Source organism: Schistocerca gregaria, chromosome 8 (genome assembly GCF_023897955.1).
Source record: "Schistocerca gregaria isolate iqSchGreg1 chromosome 8, iqSchGreg1.2, whole genome shotgun sequence".
Classification (NCBI taxonomy): Eukaryota; Metazoa; Arthropoda; class Insecta; order Orthoptera; family Acrididae; genus Schistocerca; species Schistocerca gregaria.
The window spans coordinates 203,532,711-203,551,281 of NC_064927.1; the positions used below are offsets into that span (position 1 = coordinate 203,532,711).

Below are 18,571 nucleotides of genomic sequence, written 5' to 3' on the forward strand. Positions count from 1 at the left end.
TGTGTAAGTACTACTGTGAGAGGATGAGATTGACAGGAGAGAAAAGCGTGGCAGGTTGCATCGAACCAGTCATAAGACTAAAAGAGTTTGCTTGTGTGGTTAGTATGTGTGGTTGAATCCAGGAATGTGAGAGGTTGTTGCATGAGATAAATGTTTGATAATCAGTCATTAAAACATCCCCCTCCCTCACACACACACACACACACACACACACACACACACACACACACACACACACACACACACACTTTCAGCTGCAAAATATAAAGTTACCATTCGAAAATTGCTGGCAGAAAATGTAATGAAAGAGATAGAGAGATACTGCAGTTTCTCACAAAACAGAGGGGGAGGGGAACATACAAATTTATGGGGAAATAAATTATTTTGAAGTTGAAAGGTCCATTCTTCCTGAGATCGCCTCCATGCAGCTATTTATGTAGTAGCATGACAATAACATCCTTCGCTGTTTTGTCACCTCATTTCTGTGAATAAAATGCATATTTTTTTTTACAGGTTAGCCATTGTAGCAAACATAAGCCTTGACTCATCAGTTCTCTTTGTTTTTGTTATTAAAAACATTTCAGTTATTCACATTACTGCGAATCTTTTCAGTGCTTTCTCTGTATTTCATTTTATATTTTGTTCATGGAATGTCATGTTTATAGTGCTTTTTCGGTTACAGATCAGAAAGTGGACTGAAGTGTTATGATCAGCTTCGTCGACGTTCAAGAGAAAGCAGGCAACAGAAATCAGATTGTATTGAAATGCTCAAGATTGTCTACAGCTGTTTAAAACGAAGAGATGCTTTGTTAAGAGACAAGGCATTTTCTGAACAGTTAACGTAAGTTTGCAAACAATGTAAAACAGATATGCGAGTCATGTTTATGAGAGTAAATCAGTAATACTGTCAGACTCTTGAAATTGTTTCGTTCTGAGTCCTCCATTTAAAAAAATAAAAAGAAAAAATTGTAGGGTTAAATAGCTACATTACAAGGGGAACTATTGAAACTTTAATTTCTTCATCCTGACAGTGGAGTTGGATTTCACAGAGGTATATTGGGAGAGAGGTGAGGGCAATAAACATTTAGCTGTTTTCTCTCATTTGCACCACCCTGTCAGGCACTTAAATGTGATTTGCAGAGCATCCATGTAAGTAACCAGATGCAGAACAAAACACACAGTTTTGCCGTCAGATACTTCTGGACAGAAATAAAGAAGCATAATATTATTAAATGTTATTTTTGATGTAAGTAATTTAACCCTCGAATGGGCACACCTGTGTGTAAAGTGTGCCAACCACGTGTAACATTGTCTTGTACTGTTCCATTGTTGTTTTACAATTGTGACCCTGTACTTATACCTTTCTTATTGCTTCAACTAATTTTGTCATCATGTCCAAGTGACCAGTAGTAATGTAAAATAAACAACGGGCTAGGTGAGAAAAAATTTATGATCTGTGCAGTGAAATATCAGATTCCGAGGTAGCTGTACGAGCCCATAATGAGGCAGTTGTCTGCAACGTAATTGGTATTCAAATAAGCGTTTTGGTGGGATCTGATGCAACTGTGCTGTGTAATGCTCTGAGTGGGTCATTACTATGAGGTAACATTTGTCTGCAGCAACAGAATGATACAATGAAAGTTTATTTTATTAGTGTTTAATTGAACGGTGATTTAGCTGATACAATATAAGTTTATTGTATCATTGTTTAATTAAACAATAATTAAACTCTGATTTTGGTCATACATGTTTACCTTGGTAGCATAAAGATGGCTATTCACTACATGTGTACAAAGTACGCCACATGCTCTCTCATGTTATGAAAATTGACATGGCCGAACAAGAGTTATACATCCATCTGTTTTATAAAAAATTGAATATATTTTTGTAAGCAATTAGTATATTGTTTGCTGTGTAACTCATACATTCGACTTAATGTAGCCAAAATAAAATGTTAGAGACTTTGTTATTTGCTCAGTGCTAGTTCATGATTTATTAGATATCCAAAATAAGCATTAGTTATTAGACGAACACAGTAACTGTTTTAGATGATTTGTGTTACATAATACAATTTATGTCATAACTTCAAGGAAACAGTTGCAATAGTACATAAATCTCAGTTACTTATAAAATTTATCAGTTAATGATACGGTACAGATTTGAAGATGATATACTCCTCTGAAGGAATTCTTTGAGACTACAGACTTGTTTAATAATAATAATAAAAAAAACCTCTTCCCGTGCCATTTGGAAGGACCTTGCTTTTAAACTTCTTAATGACATTGGTTGTTTTGATCCCCACATAACAGGAGCTGTTATCTGCAACTTTTGTGTTATGCTTTGCCAGGTGATATTCCCAAGTTAGATTTACAAATGTGTAATGATAGTTATTTCTTTCTCATAGACATTTGTTTACTTAAGTCATTATAAATCTGACTGCATCCACTCTCCATTGCCTTGTTTTGACGGACAATTGCTCTGTTCATATGTTGGGCTGTAGCCTATCACCATACTTCAATTCCATACGTGTAATATGGAAACATTATTGCAAAATATATCATACACCTGTGTTCATAGTTGAAAACTTGTGATGATGTCCTTATTGTATTAGCTGAGTTTCATAATTTTTGGTACAAAAATCAGTGTGAAACTTGTATGAGAAGTAGATGTCTACCATCCCACCATGAAATCTGTTTCCTCCAATTTTACATTGCCTGACAAAAACATTAAACAACCAGTAGGTGGGGTCAAATGTCAATTTAAGTTTGTACACTTGCACACCATCTGGAGTTATGTAATTGATTAGAGTTGCAAATCTCTGTACAGTAGAATTGTTTGTGTTTAGTGTTGCTACCAGATCTAGTCATGTCGGCATCCCGGGCAATGAGCGGGTTGACACGCTGGCTAAACAGGCAGTGAGTTCACCGGCTCTGGAACTCGGCCTTATGGAGCGTGATCTCCTGTCGCTTTTGCGCCAGAAAGTGCTTGGTGCCTGGGGTGACGAGTGGCGCACCCTGCCCACGCCCAACAAACTTCGGGCGGTGAAGGAGACGACCGGTGTGTGGCGCTCCTCCATGCGGGCCTCTCGGAAGGACTCTGTCGTCCTCTGCCGGCTGCGCGTTGGCCACACGTGGCTGACGCACGGCCATTTGTTGCGCCGGGAGGACCCACCGCTATGTCGCTGCGGGGCAGCTCTGACGGTGGTCCACATTTTGGTGGACTGCCCGCTTTTAACAGGACTCAGGCAGACGTTTGCGCTGCCTGATACCCTCCCTGCCCTTTTATGGGATGACGTTGCTATGGCGGACCTCGTGTTGAGTTTTATTCGGGCAGGGGGTTTTTATCGTATGATTTGAGTGTTTGTCCTTTTATTTCCTGTATTGACTTGGGCCTTTGGCCTGTGGTTTTAAACTGTGGGTTTTAATGTCATTTGGTGGTTGGCTTTTCCTTATTTTCATGGTCGGCCAACCACCTTCACACTCGGTGTGATTTTAGTTCCGTTTGTCTGGTCTTTGTCTGTCTTTCTTGTATTGTGTCGTCCCTTGTCTCAGTTCTCCGTTTTTTAACGACTGACAGTTTTATTTCGTGTGATTTTTATCGTGGAACAAGGGACCGATGACCTTAGCAGTCTGGTCCCTTCAATCCCACACCCAACCAACCAACCAACCAGATCTAGTGGGGTATATAAGGCATGCGAGCAGTGTGAGGTGTTGAGTGGTTACAGTGAAGGATACAGAGGTGCTGCTTACTTGTGTTAGAAAACATTACTGTTATCTGACAGACTTTAAAGAGGGCCTCATGGTAGGTCTCCATTTGGCTGGCTGGTTGAATCAGACAATATCCAGATTTGTGGGGCATTTAGATGTGACAGTGGCTATTGTTCGACCACACGGGATGTGGTGACAATTATACACATTATCAAGGTTCCTGTCAACTATGTCTGACTGCTTCAAGGGAGGATTGCTGTATTGTGCATCAAGCACATCATAACTCCTTCACATTGGCACTGCCATCCACTAACCAATAATGAACTTCTTGTAACATTCTGCATCATCCTGCACAATTGATTGGAGACTACTAGCAGCCAGACTAGGGAATTATGGTTCAATGCACAGGTTGATGTTAACACTACAACAAAAAGGCTGCATTTGGAACGGTATCATCACCGAGAAGCATGGACTGCTGATGAATAATGTTATATTCTGTTCAGTGATGAATCGTGGCTCTGCAATACCACAGATGGCCATCACGGTAAGCATGGGGATGATCTTGTGAGAGGTCCATTCATCTAGTGTTTTGGAGAGAGTCAACAGTGGCAGTGTTTCTCCTGATGTCATCATATGGAAAACCATCAGCTATGTCTTCAGGTTACAGCTGATAGTGACTGAGGTAACTCATAGCACATTGGTACCGAGTGTCTGCAATGTCTCTCTAAAGTGGCAAGATCCTTGTGTCTTGTCTTGCGCAATTGAAAGGTTGGCAGCACATGCAAGTCTTGCGCGATTGAAAGGTTGGCAGCACATGCAAGTCTTGCCTGCAGTGATAGTGACAATGTACTATGTGTGTTACAGCTGTTAGTTGTGTTATTGTCTAGTTCTTGTCTATGCTAAGTGTGGTGAGACTGCATACTCTTGCAGAGAGAGTGTTTTTAGTAGAAGAGGTTTTCTGTGCACGAGGAAGCATTACGGAGCATGTGAAGCGGCAATTTATTTTGTGTGTTCCTGCTTCAAGGTGTCGACATTGTAGGCGATTTTATTTGCAAATTCCAGACAACAGGTTCAGTTAATTATAAACCATGACCCGGTATACCCACAATTTTAGCAGAATGGAAGCTTGACAACATTTAGGACATTATGTTATGGAGTCCAGCAAAGACAGTGAGGAGCTTATCTCAAGAGGCAAAGGTCTCTTGTAGGACAGCACATAAGGCTGTAACCAAAGAACTGGGGATGTACCCATATAAAATTATAAAATTACGGCTGTGCAGCTATTACATTATATGGACCATTCAGAACAAACAGTTATTGTGAATGGTTTCAGGGATTTGTCAACTGACAAGTCGCTGTTTTAAATAAAACCTTTTTCACTTACAAGGCTTGGTTTCACCTATCTGGCAACATTAATTCCCAGAATTCATGAATTGGGTCATCAGAAAATCCATGTGTCTTAAGAAAAACACCCTTCACACAGAGAGAATCAGAGTGTGGGTTGCCATAATGCTACTGCAAATTATAGGTCCAATCATGTTCCTTACTACTGTCACTTCGGATGTTATTGTTGGCAGATAATTTATCTATTTATTGCCCTACTAAATGAAAACGAGATCAGTTGTTCATGTTTCCAACAAGACAATGCTACTGCTCATACAGCACACCAGTCCCTTTAACTTTTAGAAAACATCTTTGGCATCAGAGTAATTAAGAAAGGTTTCTGACCTCCGTGCTCACCTGACCTCCGTGCTCACCGGATCTGTCTCCACTTGACTATTTCCTCTGAGGTCAGCTGTCGAAATAACCAAAAGACAATAGATGAACTGAAGACAACAATAATTCATTGCCTACATTCAACTATACATCAAACATTTCCAACACCTACTGTGATATTGGTGAGTACAATGTATTTGATTGTAATTATTACAGATAATTTATTTCCATAGGTTTAATTGTGATAAGTTAGAATCCCAACACAACTGCAGCAGCTAGCCCCACAAGGTGAGACACTTGGTGCTTGGTGCTGCAGAGTGACTTTGTGGACACGCTGTATGTTACAGACATTTTGTGTTCTCATGTGTTACCTCTGATGCGATTTTATAGTAGTGCAATTTTCCATTAGGACAATGCTTGTCCACACACGGTACATCTCTATAAGGTGTCTGTGTGATGTTGAGGTGATCCCATCGCCGGCAAGATTCCCAGATATGTCCCCGACAGAATGTGTGTGATGTTAGCTTGGATGTCACTCTGTCTGATTGCCAGAATTTAGGTTATCAAAGACCAGTTACAACAGTTGTGTAGCTTGCCTCAGGAGTGGATTCAACGGCTCTGTGACACACTTCCTAATTGAAACAGAGCACACATCCAGACCAGATGAGGGGCAAAATCATGATGATGAAAGGGCCCATACTGCAAAATTATGTGTAAATTTGACTCAGTATTCTAATCACTGAAATAACAACACATACTCTGAAACTCTTTGAGTTTCATTTTGTTTTCTGCTCTCCTTCTGTGTGGTTCAAATTTTTTTTTTTCAGGGAGCACTGCTCTGTGTAGTGATTAGATACAACACACCATTGCACGTCTAGTGGTTTAAGTGAAGTACATTAAAAATGAAACTTCCTGGCAGATTAAAACTGTGTGCCCGACCGAGACTCGAACTCGGGACCTTTGCCTTTCGCGGGCAAGAGCTCTACCATCTGAGCTACCGAAGCACGACTCACGCCCGGTACTCACAGCTTTACTTCTGCCAGTATCTGTCTCCTACCTTCCAAACTTTACAGAACTCTCCTGCGAAAAATGCAGAACTATCACTCCTGAGAGAAAGGATATTGCGGAGACATGGCCTAGCCACAGCCTGGGGGATGTTTCCAGAATGATCTGCCAGGAAGTTTCATATCAGCGCACACTCCGCTGCAGAGTGAAAATCTCATTCTGGATACATTAAAAATACTTGTATTTTACTAATGTGTAGGCTATTACTAGCAAAGTGATTTCTCAAGACAATTAAGGCACCAAAACAATTAATTACCAAATCATCCTCATTTAATTGCCAGCTAACAGTATTGTTGTATCATCTATATTGTTAAATAGTGTGCTGTTTTGCACTGTGGGTAGATCACACAATAAACATCCAGAACAAATCTTTGAACACATCATACATTACAGTAGCAAAACTAGAAATATACTTTTTAATAACATAAATATCTTTGTGTTGAATTATCACAATCCTATATCTGCATTGTAGATGTAATTGTAATAGACATTTCACTCTTTCTCTGATACTATAAGGAACTCGGTGTGTGAATGAATGAATCTGGTTTATTAACTAGCAGTTTATTAGAAACTGGGCCAGATGTATGTGACAGGTCTAGGAACAAACATGCCACTCTTTCATTGCCATGTAAATCCGTTAAAACTGGATGTATTAGATATATAAAGCAGATGAAGTTGTTGTTTCCCCTAATACTTTTTCTTTGATAAAAATGTTTCATTGCAATGATTGCAAGCACTTAGGCAGTTTGCAGTGTTGTCACTGCTGCATTTGTTGTACAATGGTTCGACTTTAGTTAAAATTAATTGATGTGGGAATCTAGCTTTATTTAAACTTACATTAAATAAGTAAACTAGAAAACGCAATGAGTGAATGATTGAAATATTTTAAAATAATGGAGGTAATTTTATCCCATCCATATAGACTTTATTCTGTGTTTTATTTATGAGTGTAAAATAGTTTTTGTTGATTGTGTTCCACAGCTTTTATAAATCATAGAAATGACATTATGTAATATGTGAAGGTGCTGCACAAATTATTTTGTATTGTACAACCACTTTTTTTCACACATTTTCCAGTACAAATTTTTGTTAGTAGCAGGAGTTGCATAACAAACCATATAACAAATGTTAAAATATAATATTTGTAAATAATTTTTTCATCCAAAGGTAGATGACTGGAGTCTCAAATAAAATATAGCAAAAGAAATAATATGTAGAATAACTTCATGTCTTAACATAATGTCGTTTCTGTGATTTGTGATTCTCTATTTCACCTCATATTTTTGCATCTGTTCTGGCTTTCAGTAGATGCCAAAAGAACGGGGTTCATGCATAAGATACCTGAATTGATAAATGTTTATTAAAAGCATTATTAATTGTATAAGGGTCTACAACATTTATGTTTTCACTGTTGTGTTGTAAAAATTTTCCCGGTGAATTAAATGTTTGGAAAGAGTTCGGCATTGCAGCCAGTTGTCATACCCTTTATTCCACAATATTTCAACTGAACACTTGCCAGTCATCTTCAGGTGAGCCATCGAAGACTGACACAGATGTTATCCGCTCCACCTTATATAGCATGCTGATAGTATTGCTGCACATGCATCAGAGTCACAGTGACAGAAGGACTACACCACCCAGTGGCAGCGCACTTGCTAGTGAAATTGCAAGAATCAGCTGTATTCAATGTTGCCACTTGCTGCAGTTATCGGACTATTCTGGCGTCTTCGTCTGGAGCAAATCTCAGAGATGACGGGATTCCACGCATTATCCAGCTGATAGCCGCTGTTGCGGTTCATTAGATTTTTCCGCAATGTGTATTTCAATGGATTGTCTTATAACAAAGTCCCAAAAAGGTGTTGTGGCAAAAATTAATGTCTTGTGGTACTCTATTGAATGTCCATTGGAGTTATAATGTTCTGCAACAGCAGATTGCTGGGTTGCAGAAGGTGAGTGCAATGTTTATGTTCTATAATGTTCTTCCACTGTGCGTGTTTTTGTCCTATATAGGCCCTACCACACTGGCAAGGTATTTTGTAAATTCATGCCTTCCACAATAACAAATTATCCTTCACTGATCTCAGCAGGTCCGAAATCTTAGGTGATGGGTGTAAAATCACTTTCACCTGGAACTTATTAAGGATTATTGCTATTTTGTAGGAAATATTTCCAATGGAGGGTGACCACAAAGGATGATCCCTCAAAAACGCATGTTTTGAATGTATAATTTTTGGTCATAGCATGACAGAAAACAGCTCGATTGCCTAGTACCCACAAACCAATTTCAGTTTTTTACTGAGTTTTTACTTGCTGTTACACATCTGTGATTTTATAAAACTGATGAATTCCATTGCCACAAATTATTGCATGAACATCATATTGTAAATTTAATTTCCTAAGCTTAAACAGATTTTGTCCAAAGTAGCGATTTTTAATTGTATATGCCAATTAAGTGTGCTTTTGCTCGTATTTTGAGGGTTTTAACATTTTTCTCAATTCAGATTTTTCCTCAGTTGTGCATTTTTTAAGTCTGGACTGCACGAAAATGTAAAACAGTGGATTCACTGTATTTATCTGCAGTCTGTCCTTTCTGGACACAGCAACACTGCAAATGCAGCAATTTGTGTTGTGGTGTTAATGGCAGCCTACTCATGGGACGGTAATTTCCTAGTCTGGCGGGTGGTAATCTCCGAGCAGTGATGCAGGATGACAGGGATTGTTACTGGAAGGCCATTACTTGTCAGATTCAGATACAGATGTGAAGGGGTTAAAATGTGATTTGTGTACAATACAGCAGTCTTCGCTTGTGGTGGTCGGATGTGGTCAACCAAATTCTTAACTAGAATGCTTGTCATCACATTCCCATGCAGTTGTACACTGGGCTACTGCTGCCTTCAGGTGCCTCACAAATCTGGAAACTACACAATTTGACCGACTGTCCAAATGAAGACCGCTTTCCAACTCTGTCATGTGCTCATAACGTTGTCTCTCACAAGTATGTGGCGTCTCAGTGTTGTCTACAGTGATCACTCAACATCTGATGCTGTTGACATTCCTATATACTCTACCAGGCCTGGTAACAACATTAAACATGAACAGCAGTAATGCACTCTTGTGGCAATTTCCTATTTTCACGGAGAATTGCAGCTCTAATCATTTATGTACCCAAAGATTGTGTGTACATGTCTGAAGTTACATTGACAACTGACTGTGTCTTCTTGGTGCTTCACTTTATTTGTCAGGCAGTGTAGTTTATAAACTGAACCAGTGTATATTAGAGTTCCCTATAGTTTACAATTCTGCAGATATTGACAAATGTATTACTTAATGTTTCAGAACCTAATATATGAAAATGTGCATAATTGCTTGCTAAACATTTATCATTTAAAAAGTATTTCGGTTGGTGGATATTGCTTCAAGCCACCTGACCCATTTCTTAATATTGCATAGATTTAAGTTTATACTTACCAATCTCTTATTTGTGAATCCAGTTATTAAGAGTTTCTGTTTTGGATAGAACTTGCTGGCTGGTTGAATCAAATTTAGTGTTCCACTGAAAATATCTTCCACATTATTGTTTCAAGCAAAATTCATTCCAACATAAATGAAGACAGTATTTTTGTGCAGGTTGTGCCCTCACAGATCTTAGCTACATTTCCAGAGAAGATTACATCACATGCAATAAAAATTTTGTTAATAGTGATATGTTAATTTACAGCTGTTGAAATAGAAAAGGAAACTTTGAATAAACAACAAAAATATATTTAGTCAATCAATAAAACTCTGAATTATCAAATTGACAAAGATGCTTCAATAAAATCTGCTTGGTTTACAAGTCATGTAACCATTCAAAGCAAAGACAGATGTGTTACACTTGTAGTGAGGCAGGAGCAGTAGTTCCAAACGTGGCGGCACCTGCCCCTCATGCCATGTGATGTCAGTTGATCCTGTAGTGGGACAGAGCTGTGCATGGGTCACTCTGTGCCTTTCTCGAAGATTCTCGATGCTACTATTGCATCTATATGAGCAAAAAACTGTGCCAACCCCAACAGTCAGTGGTTTTAACTCTTGATGATGATGTGGAGACAACTATCAAAAGCTCGAGTGACGTTTGGGTTGTAATCTGAGAAGATTTTGTTGAGGAAATTTGCACCAAATCATATTTATGAACTGGAGTAGTCAAGGAAGAGTTGCAGTGGGTGGAAAATTAGGCACTGTAAAAACTCATGCTTGTTGAATAGAGTGTGTGTGTGTGTGTGTGTGTGTGTGTGTGTGTGTGTGTGTGTGTTGGTCAGAAAGAAAAGCAGACAGATAATGGTGAAATGAAAATTCTTACCACCAGCTTGGAAGCTTTTACTGCATGTTGTTTAGAAAATAGCATACTTCAAACTGAAATAATTGATTGAATGATTACTGTAAGAAGATTATCACAGCTTCCTGAAACTCAGTGTACAAAGTAATACACTTGAATTATATAATTAATCATGTAATGGAACATTATTATCAAGTTAAAAGTCACAAGAGTTTTTTTTTTTTTTTTTTTTTTTTTTTTTTTTTTTTTTAAATAACTGGTCATGCCGGTAAATGAAATTCTCTCCCCCCCCCCCCCCCCCCCCCCCGGTCAAACAAAAAGATCACTAATACAGCTACACAACACTAAACATGAAAGTAAACAGATTAAGCTGTAACCTGTGTGTACTGTTTTTGGGTTTGGTGAAATAAGAAATCAGTGAAGAAGCTATAATTCATTGGTAAAATGGTTCTTATTTTAGAACCATTTTTATTGAATTATTCACAAGTTTTGGAAAATATATGCTTACTGATAATGTATAAGTGCAGTCATAATTACTCATAAGGAAATATTATATAATTAAAATTCATGGCTAAAGTAAGAAATGTTTTTATTGAATTATTCACAATTTTTAGAAAACATGATATTGCACATGCACAGTAATAATGACCTCTAAGGAAATATAATGTAATTATTCTATTTATTGGAATGATACATGTAATTTTAGGTTATAGATTTCATTGGCAAAGGAATAAGGATGAAGAAGTTTGATGGAAATACTGTAATGATGTAATGTGAAATGAAAACAGAAACTAGAATTTACAAGAAAGGAAACAGAATAGACTAGACAAAAATGGCACACTGTGAGAAATCGGTCAGTTCAAGGTACAAGAAGATAGTACTGTATTAAGAGGTGGCTGTGGCATGAGATTATGCAAAAGTTGTTAGAATGAAATAATTCACAACATACTAGAAGTATTTCATTTCTGTACATTGGGTGTAGCAATCAAATTGAAATGTGGATACAGTAATTTAAAAGGGTGTGCAATAAACATAGCCAAATTTTGTCTACCTTCATTCCATGAGCTAAATCTCTTTATTGTCTTTCATATAAGTAGCAGAATCTTCAAACAAGCTTACACACTTTAAAATGCACCAAAATACTTTCTTCCATGCTGAATTATCTTGTCTTTTCTTACTAATTTTTTACATTTGAAACATTGTGAATTGCTTTTCTTAAATTGGCAATTTTATTTCTTATTGTATTTAATTAATAGAAATTATTTATATGTTAATTAATCATCATTATAATTATCATTATTCTCTCAGATTACTTGCTGTTCTTCAAAAAGATCTTGAGATGCTCGACAATCCCATCAACAGAGCAATTGAATTAATAGAAAAAGTCAGTGTTGAACTGAAAGAGGAACAACTGAAGAGACAAAATGACATTTGGAGGTCTGTAATGGGACTGGTAAGTCACTGTTTCACAGATTTTACTAACATTTTTTTCTGTAGCTGATTTGAAATTATTGTCTGGAAAACACACACACACACACACACACACACACGGCGTGGGGAAGGGGGGGGGGGGGGAGAGAGAGAGAGAGAGAGAGAGAGAGAGAGAGAGAGAGAAGCCAAATTGGAATGTTGTCTGTGAGAGATGAAAACTGTAAAGGAAAAACTGCTTCCTCTTTCCCGTGCCATTTACCTAACAAGCTTACTGTGCTGAAAACTCACACCTCCCTCCTCTTGCCTTGCAAAAGGAAGATAAGAACACCTGTGGCAGTTTGACACTGCACCTTTAATTATAAAATGTTATATGGTTGTCATGAGTAGAAATCATTCTTTCCTGCTTCTTTTTTCCTTCTTCTTTTTGTGATAACAGTGAAGGAATGAACCACCTAATGTGAGTATTCTTAAGCACAGATTCTACATGATATCATGGGCAACAAGATATGCTGTGTAAGATCTTTCGGAGACCAAGTTGCAAGTTACCCCTTGTAATGTAGTGCGAGTGCAGTTTTCCTGATGGACATGCAAGTGTCTCCACATAAGAACAGTTTGTGGTCTTTGACATTAAGTATTCATACACTAAAAATGAATGAGGCTACTCAAGTGCTACAGCGTAGCTGATAGAGTTAAACATTTCAGCTACGTTGGTAGTGGGTTGTGCTGATTAGAAAGAAATTACATGACTTAATTGATTTAGTACTAGTTTGAGTTAATATCCCATATAGTCACTCCTTTCATACAAACACCCACCATTTTATTGAATAGGTTTCTGGATAAACAAGGGAATATGAATGCTGTATTTACTTTCTGTAGGTTAATTGCACCACCAAAAGTGATGCCCATAGAGAATAGTCCCCTGAAGTGCATAAAGTAGTTGGACAATGCAAATGCTGTGCTTGTTTGAAGCCCTTACAGAGTTTTCTTTACCTGTTAACCACTTGCTCATAAAAATGATGCTCTTTAGTGCTTTTAAACATCAGAAGAAATGATTGTTATTTGTTTATAATATGTTTGTTTTCTTCCTTGCATTGCAGGATGCTACACAGAATTCTGTCGGTCATGTTTCACCATCTCCAAGTCTGTACTTGGATGAGTTGAAAGAGCTTCAAGTTCCTGAACTGACTGTGACTGATTTCAAGATTGGCAGTTTCATGCCAGATCGCAACCTTGCAGATGGAAATCTTAGCAGAACTCACTCAAGAGAGGAAACCCCAACTCCAAATGAAGTGAGAGTCTCCCGAGAGTCATCACCACATCTTGCGGGCAGAGTGTCGCCATTTGCTGTCTCAGATGCTACAACTATTGTTCAAGATAATTTTGAGCTCAGGTTCAGGTGGGAACCATTAGCAAAAAAACATTTTCCTTTAACTTCAACTTCATATTTCCTTTTGGTGCTTTCTTTTTTGTGTCTGTGAGGTATAACTCTTGTTTTGTGATATACACTAACATCTGGAAGTTCAGAATAATTGGGACAAGAAGTAAATGGAAAGCAAAAATGTGAGTAATGACAGATGAGAAAGATGTTCTCCAAACAGGAATTGTGGTTTCTGTAGGGAAGAAGTGCTTCCTGACTTTAGCAGCAAATGTTGCAAAGACAAGGAAAAGCATTAGATATTAATAATGCCTGTCATGTTTGTAGTTTCGTTATATTCTGTGCATAGTCTCTTGATGAAGCAAGCAGTTTAATGCAGCAGAAGTACCATTTGGAGGGTTGAACACTCAGACTACGTACAGCAGGTGAGATGCAGACCACAGTTTCGGAAGTGTTGAATGCATCACAAATTGTCATTTTTAGTCTTTAGCTACAATTCTGAGGGACAAGAAAATTGCATTGTACGCCAGTACATGGTCAACTAAGAGCACAGTAGGAACAGTATCTGATCTTCGCTGCTCAAAAGATGTAAATAACATATGCAAGTCAGTTGTCTTGCAGGGCTTACAGCTACATCCGAAGTTGAAGTTTCCAACAAACTGTATTTTGTCAGGAGTGTGTTGTCAGAAGCTCAGAGCATTTGATCTATATGTTAAACATCAGGCAGTAGTGTGTCCTCCCCATGTGGCTGTGCAATGATTGACTTGTTTGTTGTGGAGTCCACAAGGTTAAAATTTGACCATATACAAGTGGAGCAATATAACAGATAAATTCCACATCAGTTTTCAGAACAGTTGTCATTCTGCTTTTGTTAGGAAATAAAATGGTATCTGGCAGAATCTCAAGAACGTAGTGGAAAATCAATTTGTTACTGATGGTGGGATCCTCATGTGGGAAGGCATCGTGTAGGAAAGGGCTTTGTTGGAGTTGGGAGTTGGTTGTAGGAATATTTTTATTGCTCAGATTTAGAGAGGTGATATCTTCCAAATATTTGTGACTTTTCAGTGGTATTGTTTGGTTGGACTTCCTTTCCATTGACAATAATGCCCATCTACGTTGAACTGTTGTAGTGGATTAATTTTGCAAAGATAAAAGTATCCAGCACACTGACTGATTGATTAGATCTTCAGATCTGAACCCTATAGAGCGTGTCCAGGATGCAGTGGGGGCACCTCCTACCAGATCTTTGTCAGGACTGGGATTGATTGTTTGTAGAGCTGTTGAGTTACCTCATAAAGAGCATGCCCCATCACTTCCAGTTATATGATGTTAGTTTTGCGTAATTGTAATCATGCACTGTTGAATTAGCAATAGCTACTGAGTTGAAGAGAGAGCACTCATATTGTCATAGTAAACGGAATAATTCTGTAGAATAAATGACTGAGAGGCAGGCTGTGGAATTTCAGCCCTTTTGCACAAGCCAAGTTGTGAATATGTCCTATACAAGGGTGCATATCAACTCTGATATCATGCAATCACTCGATTTTTCAAATGAAAGCATGTTAAGGGCGTACCTTGAATAATTCGATTTGGGAAAACTTCCACCACCAGAGTTAGCTGCTACAGGAAACAACGTGCTGATGTTAGGGTTCTGTCAACTATCACAGATTGTAATAGCATTTTAAAATGACCACAGTACAGCAAATCATTTGCCAGTACTCAAAGCTGGACAACAACTACAACTGATGAGGAAACATACCAGTCAGAAACACGACATTGTTGCATGGTACAGGAGGCCCTGAACTGTATATGTACCTCTGCTCTATGCACATACCCGTATACAAATTCGAATAGGCACAAGAACATTTCCATTCGTGGCTGGACCTATCGAAAAGTTTGCCTGAATTAATTAATTCTGATACAGGTTGGTACATTAAATAACAGGGAATAACAGGGTATCAGCTTGCTGTGAACACTGTGAAGCGATGCATCCTGTGGACACCAGTCTGGCAGGGCTGAAGATAGTCTTGTGTGAAGGCTGTTTACATTGGATGACAGGTGAACATCCTGATACTTCTGTCACCATTTATCCCTGGCAAAACATTCAGGTACCTAATCCGTGGTCATGTGCATCTGTTTTTTGCCCTGTAGTTATCTGCAGGGTACCTGTTCCTTCAGCACACCTCTCATCTTGTTGCCAGATTCAAGTGAAATCGTAATTCGGTTTTATAGAGAGTACTCTGCGGCATTGATCCCTTATGTAGCTTGCATTTATCATGAATTTCTTTTGCAGTGCAAATGTGACTAGAAAAAGCACACGTGACTCCCAGGTACAAGAAGTGCAAAACAAACCTACACAGTTTTACAGACCTGTATCCTTAACTTCATTTTGCTGCAGATTTTTTTTGAAAATTCTAAACTGAAGTATAATAAATTATCTTGAAAGAGGAACACTTCTAACTACTAATCAGAGCAAATTTAGAAAGCATTGCTCATACGTAAATAACTTGCTCTTTTCTTGCACAATATGCTGCAAACCATGAATGGAAGGCAACAGGCATATTCCCTATTCCTAGAGTTCTGGAAAACATTTCCCACACTACCTCGCTGCAGACTGCAAACAAAGGTGCAAGTAAATGGTGTAGGTTCTCAGATATGTGGCTCAAAGACTTTTTAAGTAACAAAACCAAATACGTTCCCTGAATGGTGACTGTTCAACAGAGAAAAGGGTGTTGTCAGAAATGCCCATGGAAGTTGATTGGACTGCTCTTGGTCTCTATATACATAAACAGTTTGATGACTGGTATGGTGTGTGGAAAAGTGTCATCATTGAGTGACTGTGTGAGGATACCGGCTGCCTTAGACAAAACTGCTATTAATTGTGATGAGTCACTGGCAGTTTGCTCTAAATGTGGAACTGTGTAAATTAATGCAGGTGCATAGGAAAAACAATCACATAGTGTTCAAATATTGTATTAATCGTGTACTGCATGACACAGTCACTCCTATTAAGTATATAACCATAAACTTGCAAAACAATGTGAAATAGAAAAAGCACATAAGGCTGGTAGTAGGGAAGGCAAGCAACTGACCTCAGTTAATTGGCAAAATTCTAGGAGAATGTAGCACATGTTTAAAGGAGATCGCATATAGAAAACTTGTGCAACCAATTCTACTTGCATGTTTGGTATCCCCAACAGGTCAGATTAAAAAGAGAAATATTGAAGCATCTTAGAGGCGTGCTACTAGATTTGTTACCGGTAGATTTGGTCAACATACAAATATAATGGAATTGTTATGGAAACTCAAATGGAAATCCCTGGAGGAAAGATGAAATTCTTTTCATGAAACACTATTCAAAAATTCGTTTTGTAAATGAACACTGCCTTTCTTGCTGCATAAAAATATTTTATTTCTTCCAGACATGTTTCGCCTTTTACTTTCAGGCATCTTCCGTGCAGTCTAGAATGATGTTTTGTTTTGATGTGTGATATTTGTAGATTGTAAAACAGTTCACATGTTCCTTTATGTAAATAAGTGATTACTTACAGTTCTTCGTGTTTTTGGTTGGTATCTGCATTTCCTTTCATCTAGTCGCATGCTGGAGGCTGCACCAAAACTTCAGTTATGAAACATAAGCATATTTTCAGGTTATGAACTTTTTTCTTGACAATTTTTGTACTGTTTGCCCTTAGTGCAATGGAAAACTATTAGTCTTCTGTCACTAGTTGTAGTTTACAAGGTCAAACAATATGAAAATTGTGAAGGAAAAGTTTGTAACATGAAAACATGCCTATGTTTCATAGGTGAAGTTCTAGTGCGACCTCCAGCATGTGAATAGATGAGAGAAAATGCAAATGCCAACCAAAAATTTGAAGAACTGTAAGTAATCACTTATTTGTGAAAAAAAATTGGAATTGTTTTATTATCTGCAAATATTACATGACAAAACGAAACTGTATCATTCTAGATTCCACTGAAGACATCTTAAAGTAAAAAAGTGAAATGCATCTGCAAGAAATAAAATATATTGCAGCAAGGAAGCTAGTTTTTATTTACGAAACGAATATTTCTGTGCGTGATGCTGATGATGCCCAAGTGAACAAACTTACTATTGAAAAAGTTTGGAGAACCAGCATTTGTGACTGACTAAAGAACGATTATACTGCCATCAGCATACTTGTACATCTCGTGTGAAGACCACAAAGACAAAATAAGAGAAATCAGAGCTTGTATATTTTTATTAATGCTTCCCTTATTGCATTTGGAAATGGAACAGATAAGGGAATGACTAGCATTGGTACAACATACTCTCTCCCATACACTATGTTGTGACTTTTGGAGGGTGTACATAAATGTAAAGAATCATTCCAATAAGGTTTGGTGGACAATCCACAGGCACAGGAAAGTGATAGTTTGGCTACCCATATGCAACTGACTTCAGTCCTGGGATGTCTTAAGGTGAGAGTGTTCATGTCTCAGCTCTGATGGGTCTTCTGGGTCTTGTGTAATCTACTATCACAGTATATCAGTGCTACTAGACAGGGGTACTCATGATTGCATTTCCCTTACTAAGTGTTGTAATGCAAGAGGTAAATACACTTTTGTTATTTTTTTTAAGGTAAACCTTTAACATTCTGCCCTTGATTCAACACAACTCTTGCACACAAATATAGGCACTGTACGATTTGTATTTATGTGTTTTGTTACGTGAACTCTATTTCATGTAGAGTATGACTAATGTGAAAAGTAATATTGCTCACTCCGAGGGCGAGGAGAGGGGCACTTGTTACAGGAAACAGACTGACTGACAGCAACATGTAAAAGTAGAGTGCAACAGACAGAAAGGAAACAAAAGACCAGCGTGTGTTTCTGTTGCAGGTCTGGATGCATATATTTGCATGTTATTTAGTTTTGTCCTTACTTATCTAATTCAGTGACAACATCACTTACCAATCATCATTC

General features: G+C 38.0%; 1 protein-coding gene across 5 annotated transcripts in view; it reads left to right on the plus strand.

Moving 5' to 3' along the window:
• Nucleotides 1–18,571, plus strand: part of LOC126285416 (inhibitor of nuclear factor kappa-B kinase subunit alpha-like) — a 166,347-nt gene that overhangs the window by 140,233 nt on the left and 7,543 nt on the right. For all 5 annotated transcript variants that reach the window (XM_049984780.1, XM_049984778.1, XM_049984779.1 and 2 more), the window contains 3 exons: nucleotides 683–841; nucleotides 12,109–12,253; nucleotides 13,329–13,627. In XM_049984780.1, the coding sequence (XP_049840737.1) occupies nucleotides 683–841; nucleotides 12,109–12,253; nucleotides 13,329–13,627 (603 nt within the window). The remainder of the gene's footprint in view (nucleotides 1–682; nucleotides 842–12,108; nucleotides 12,254–13,328; nucleotides 13,628–18,571) is intronic.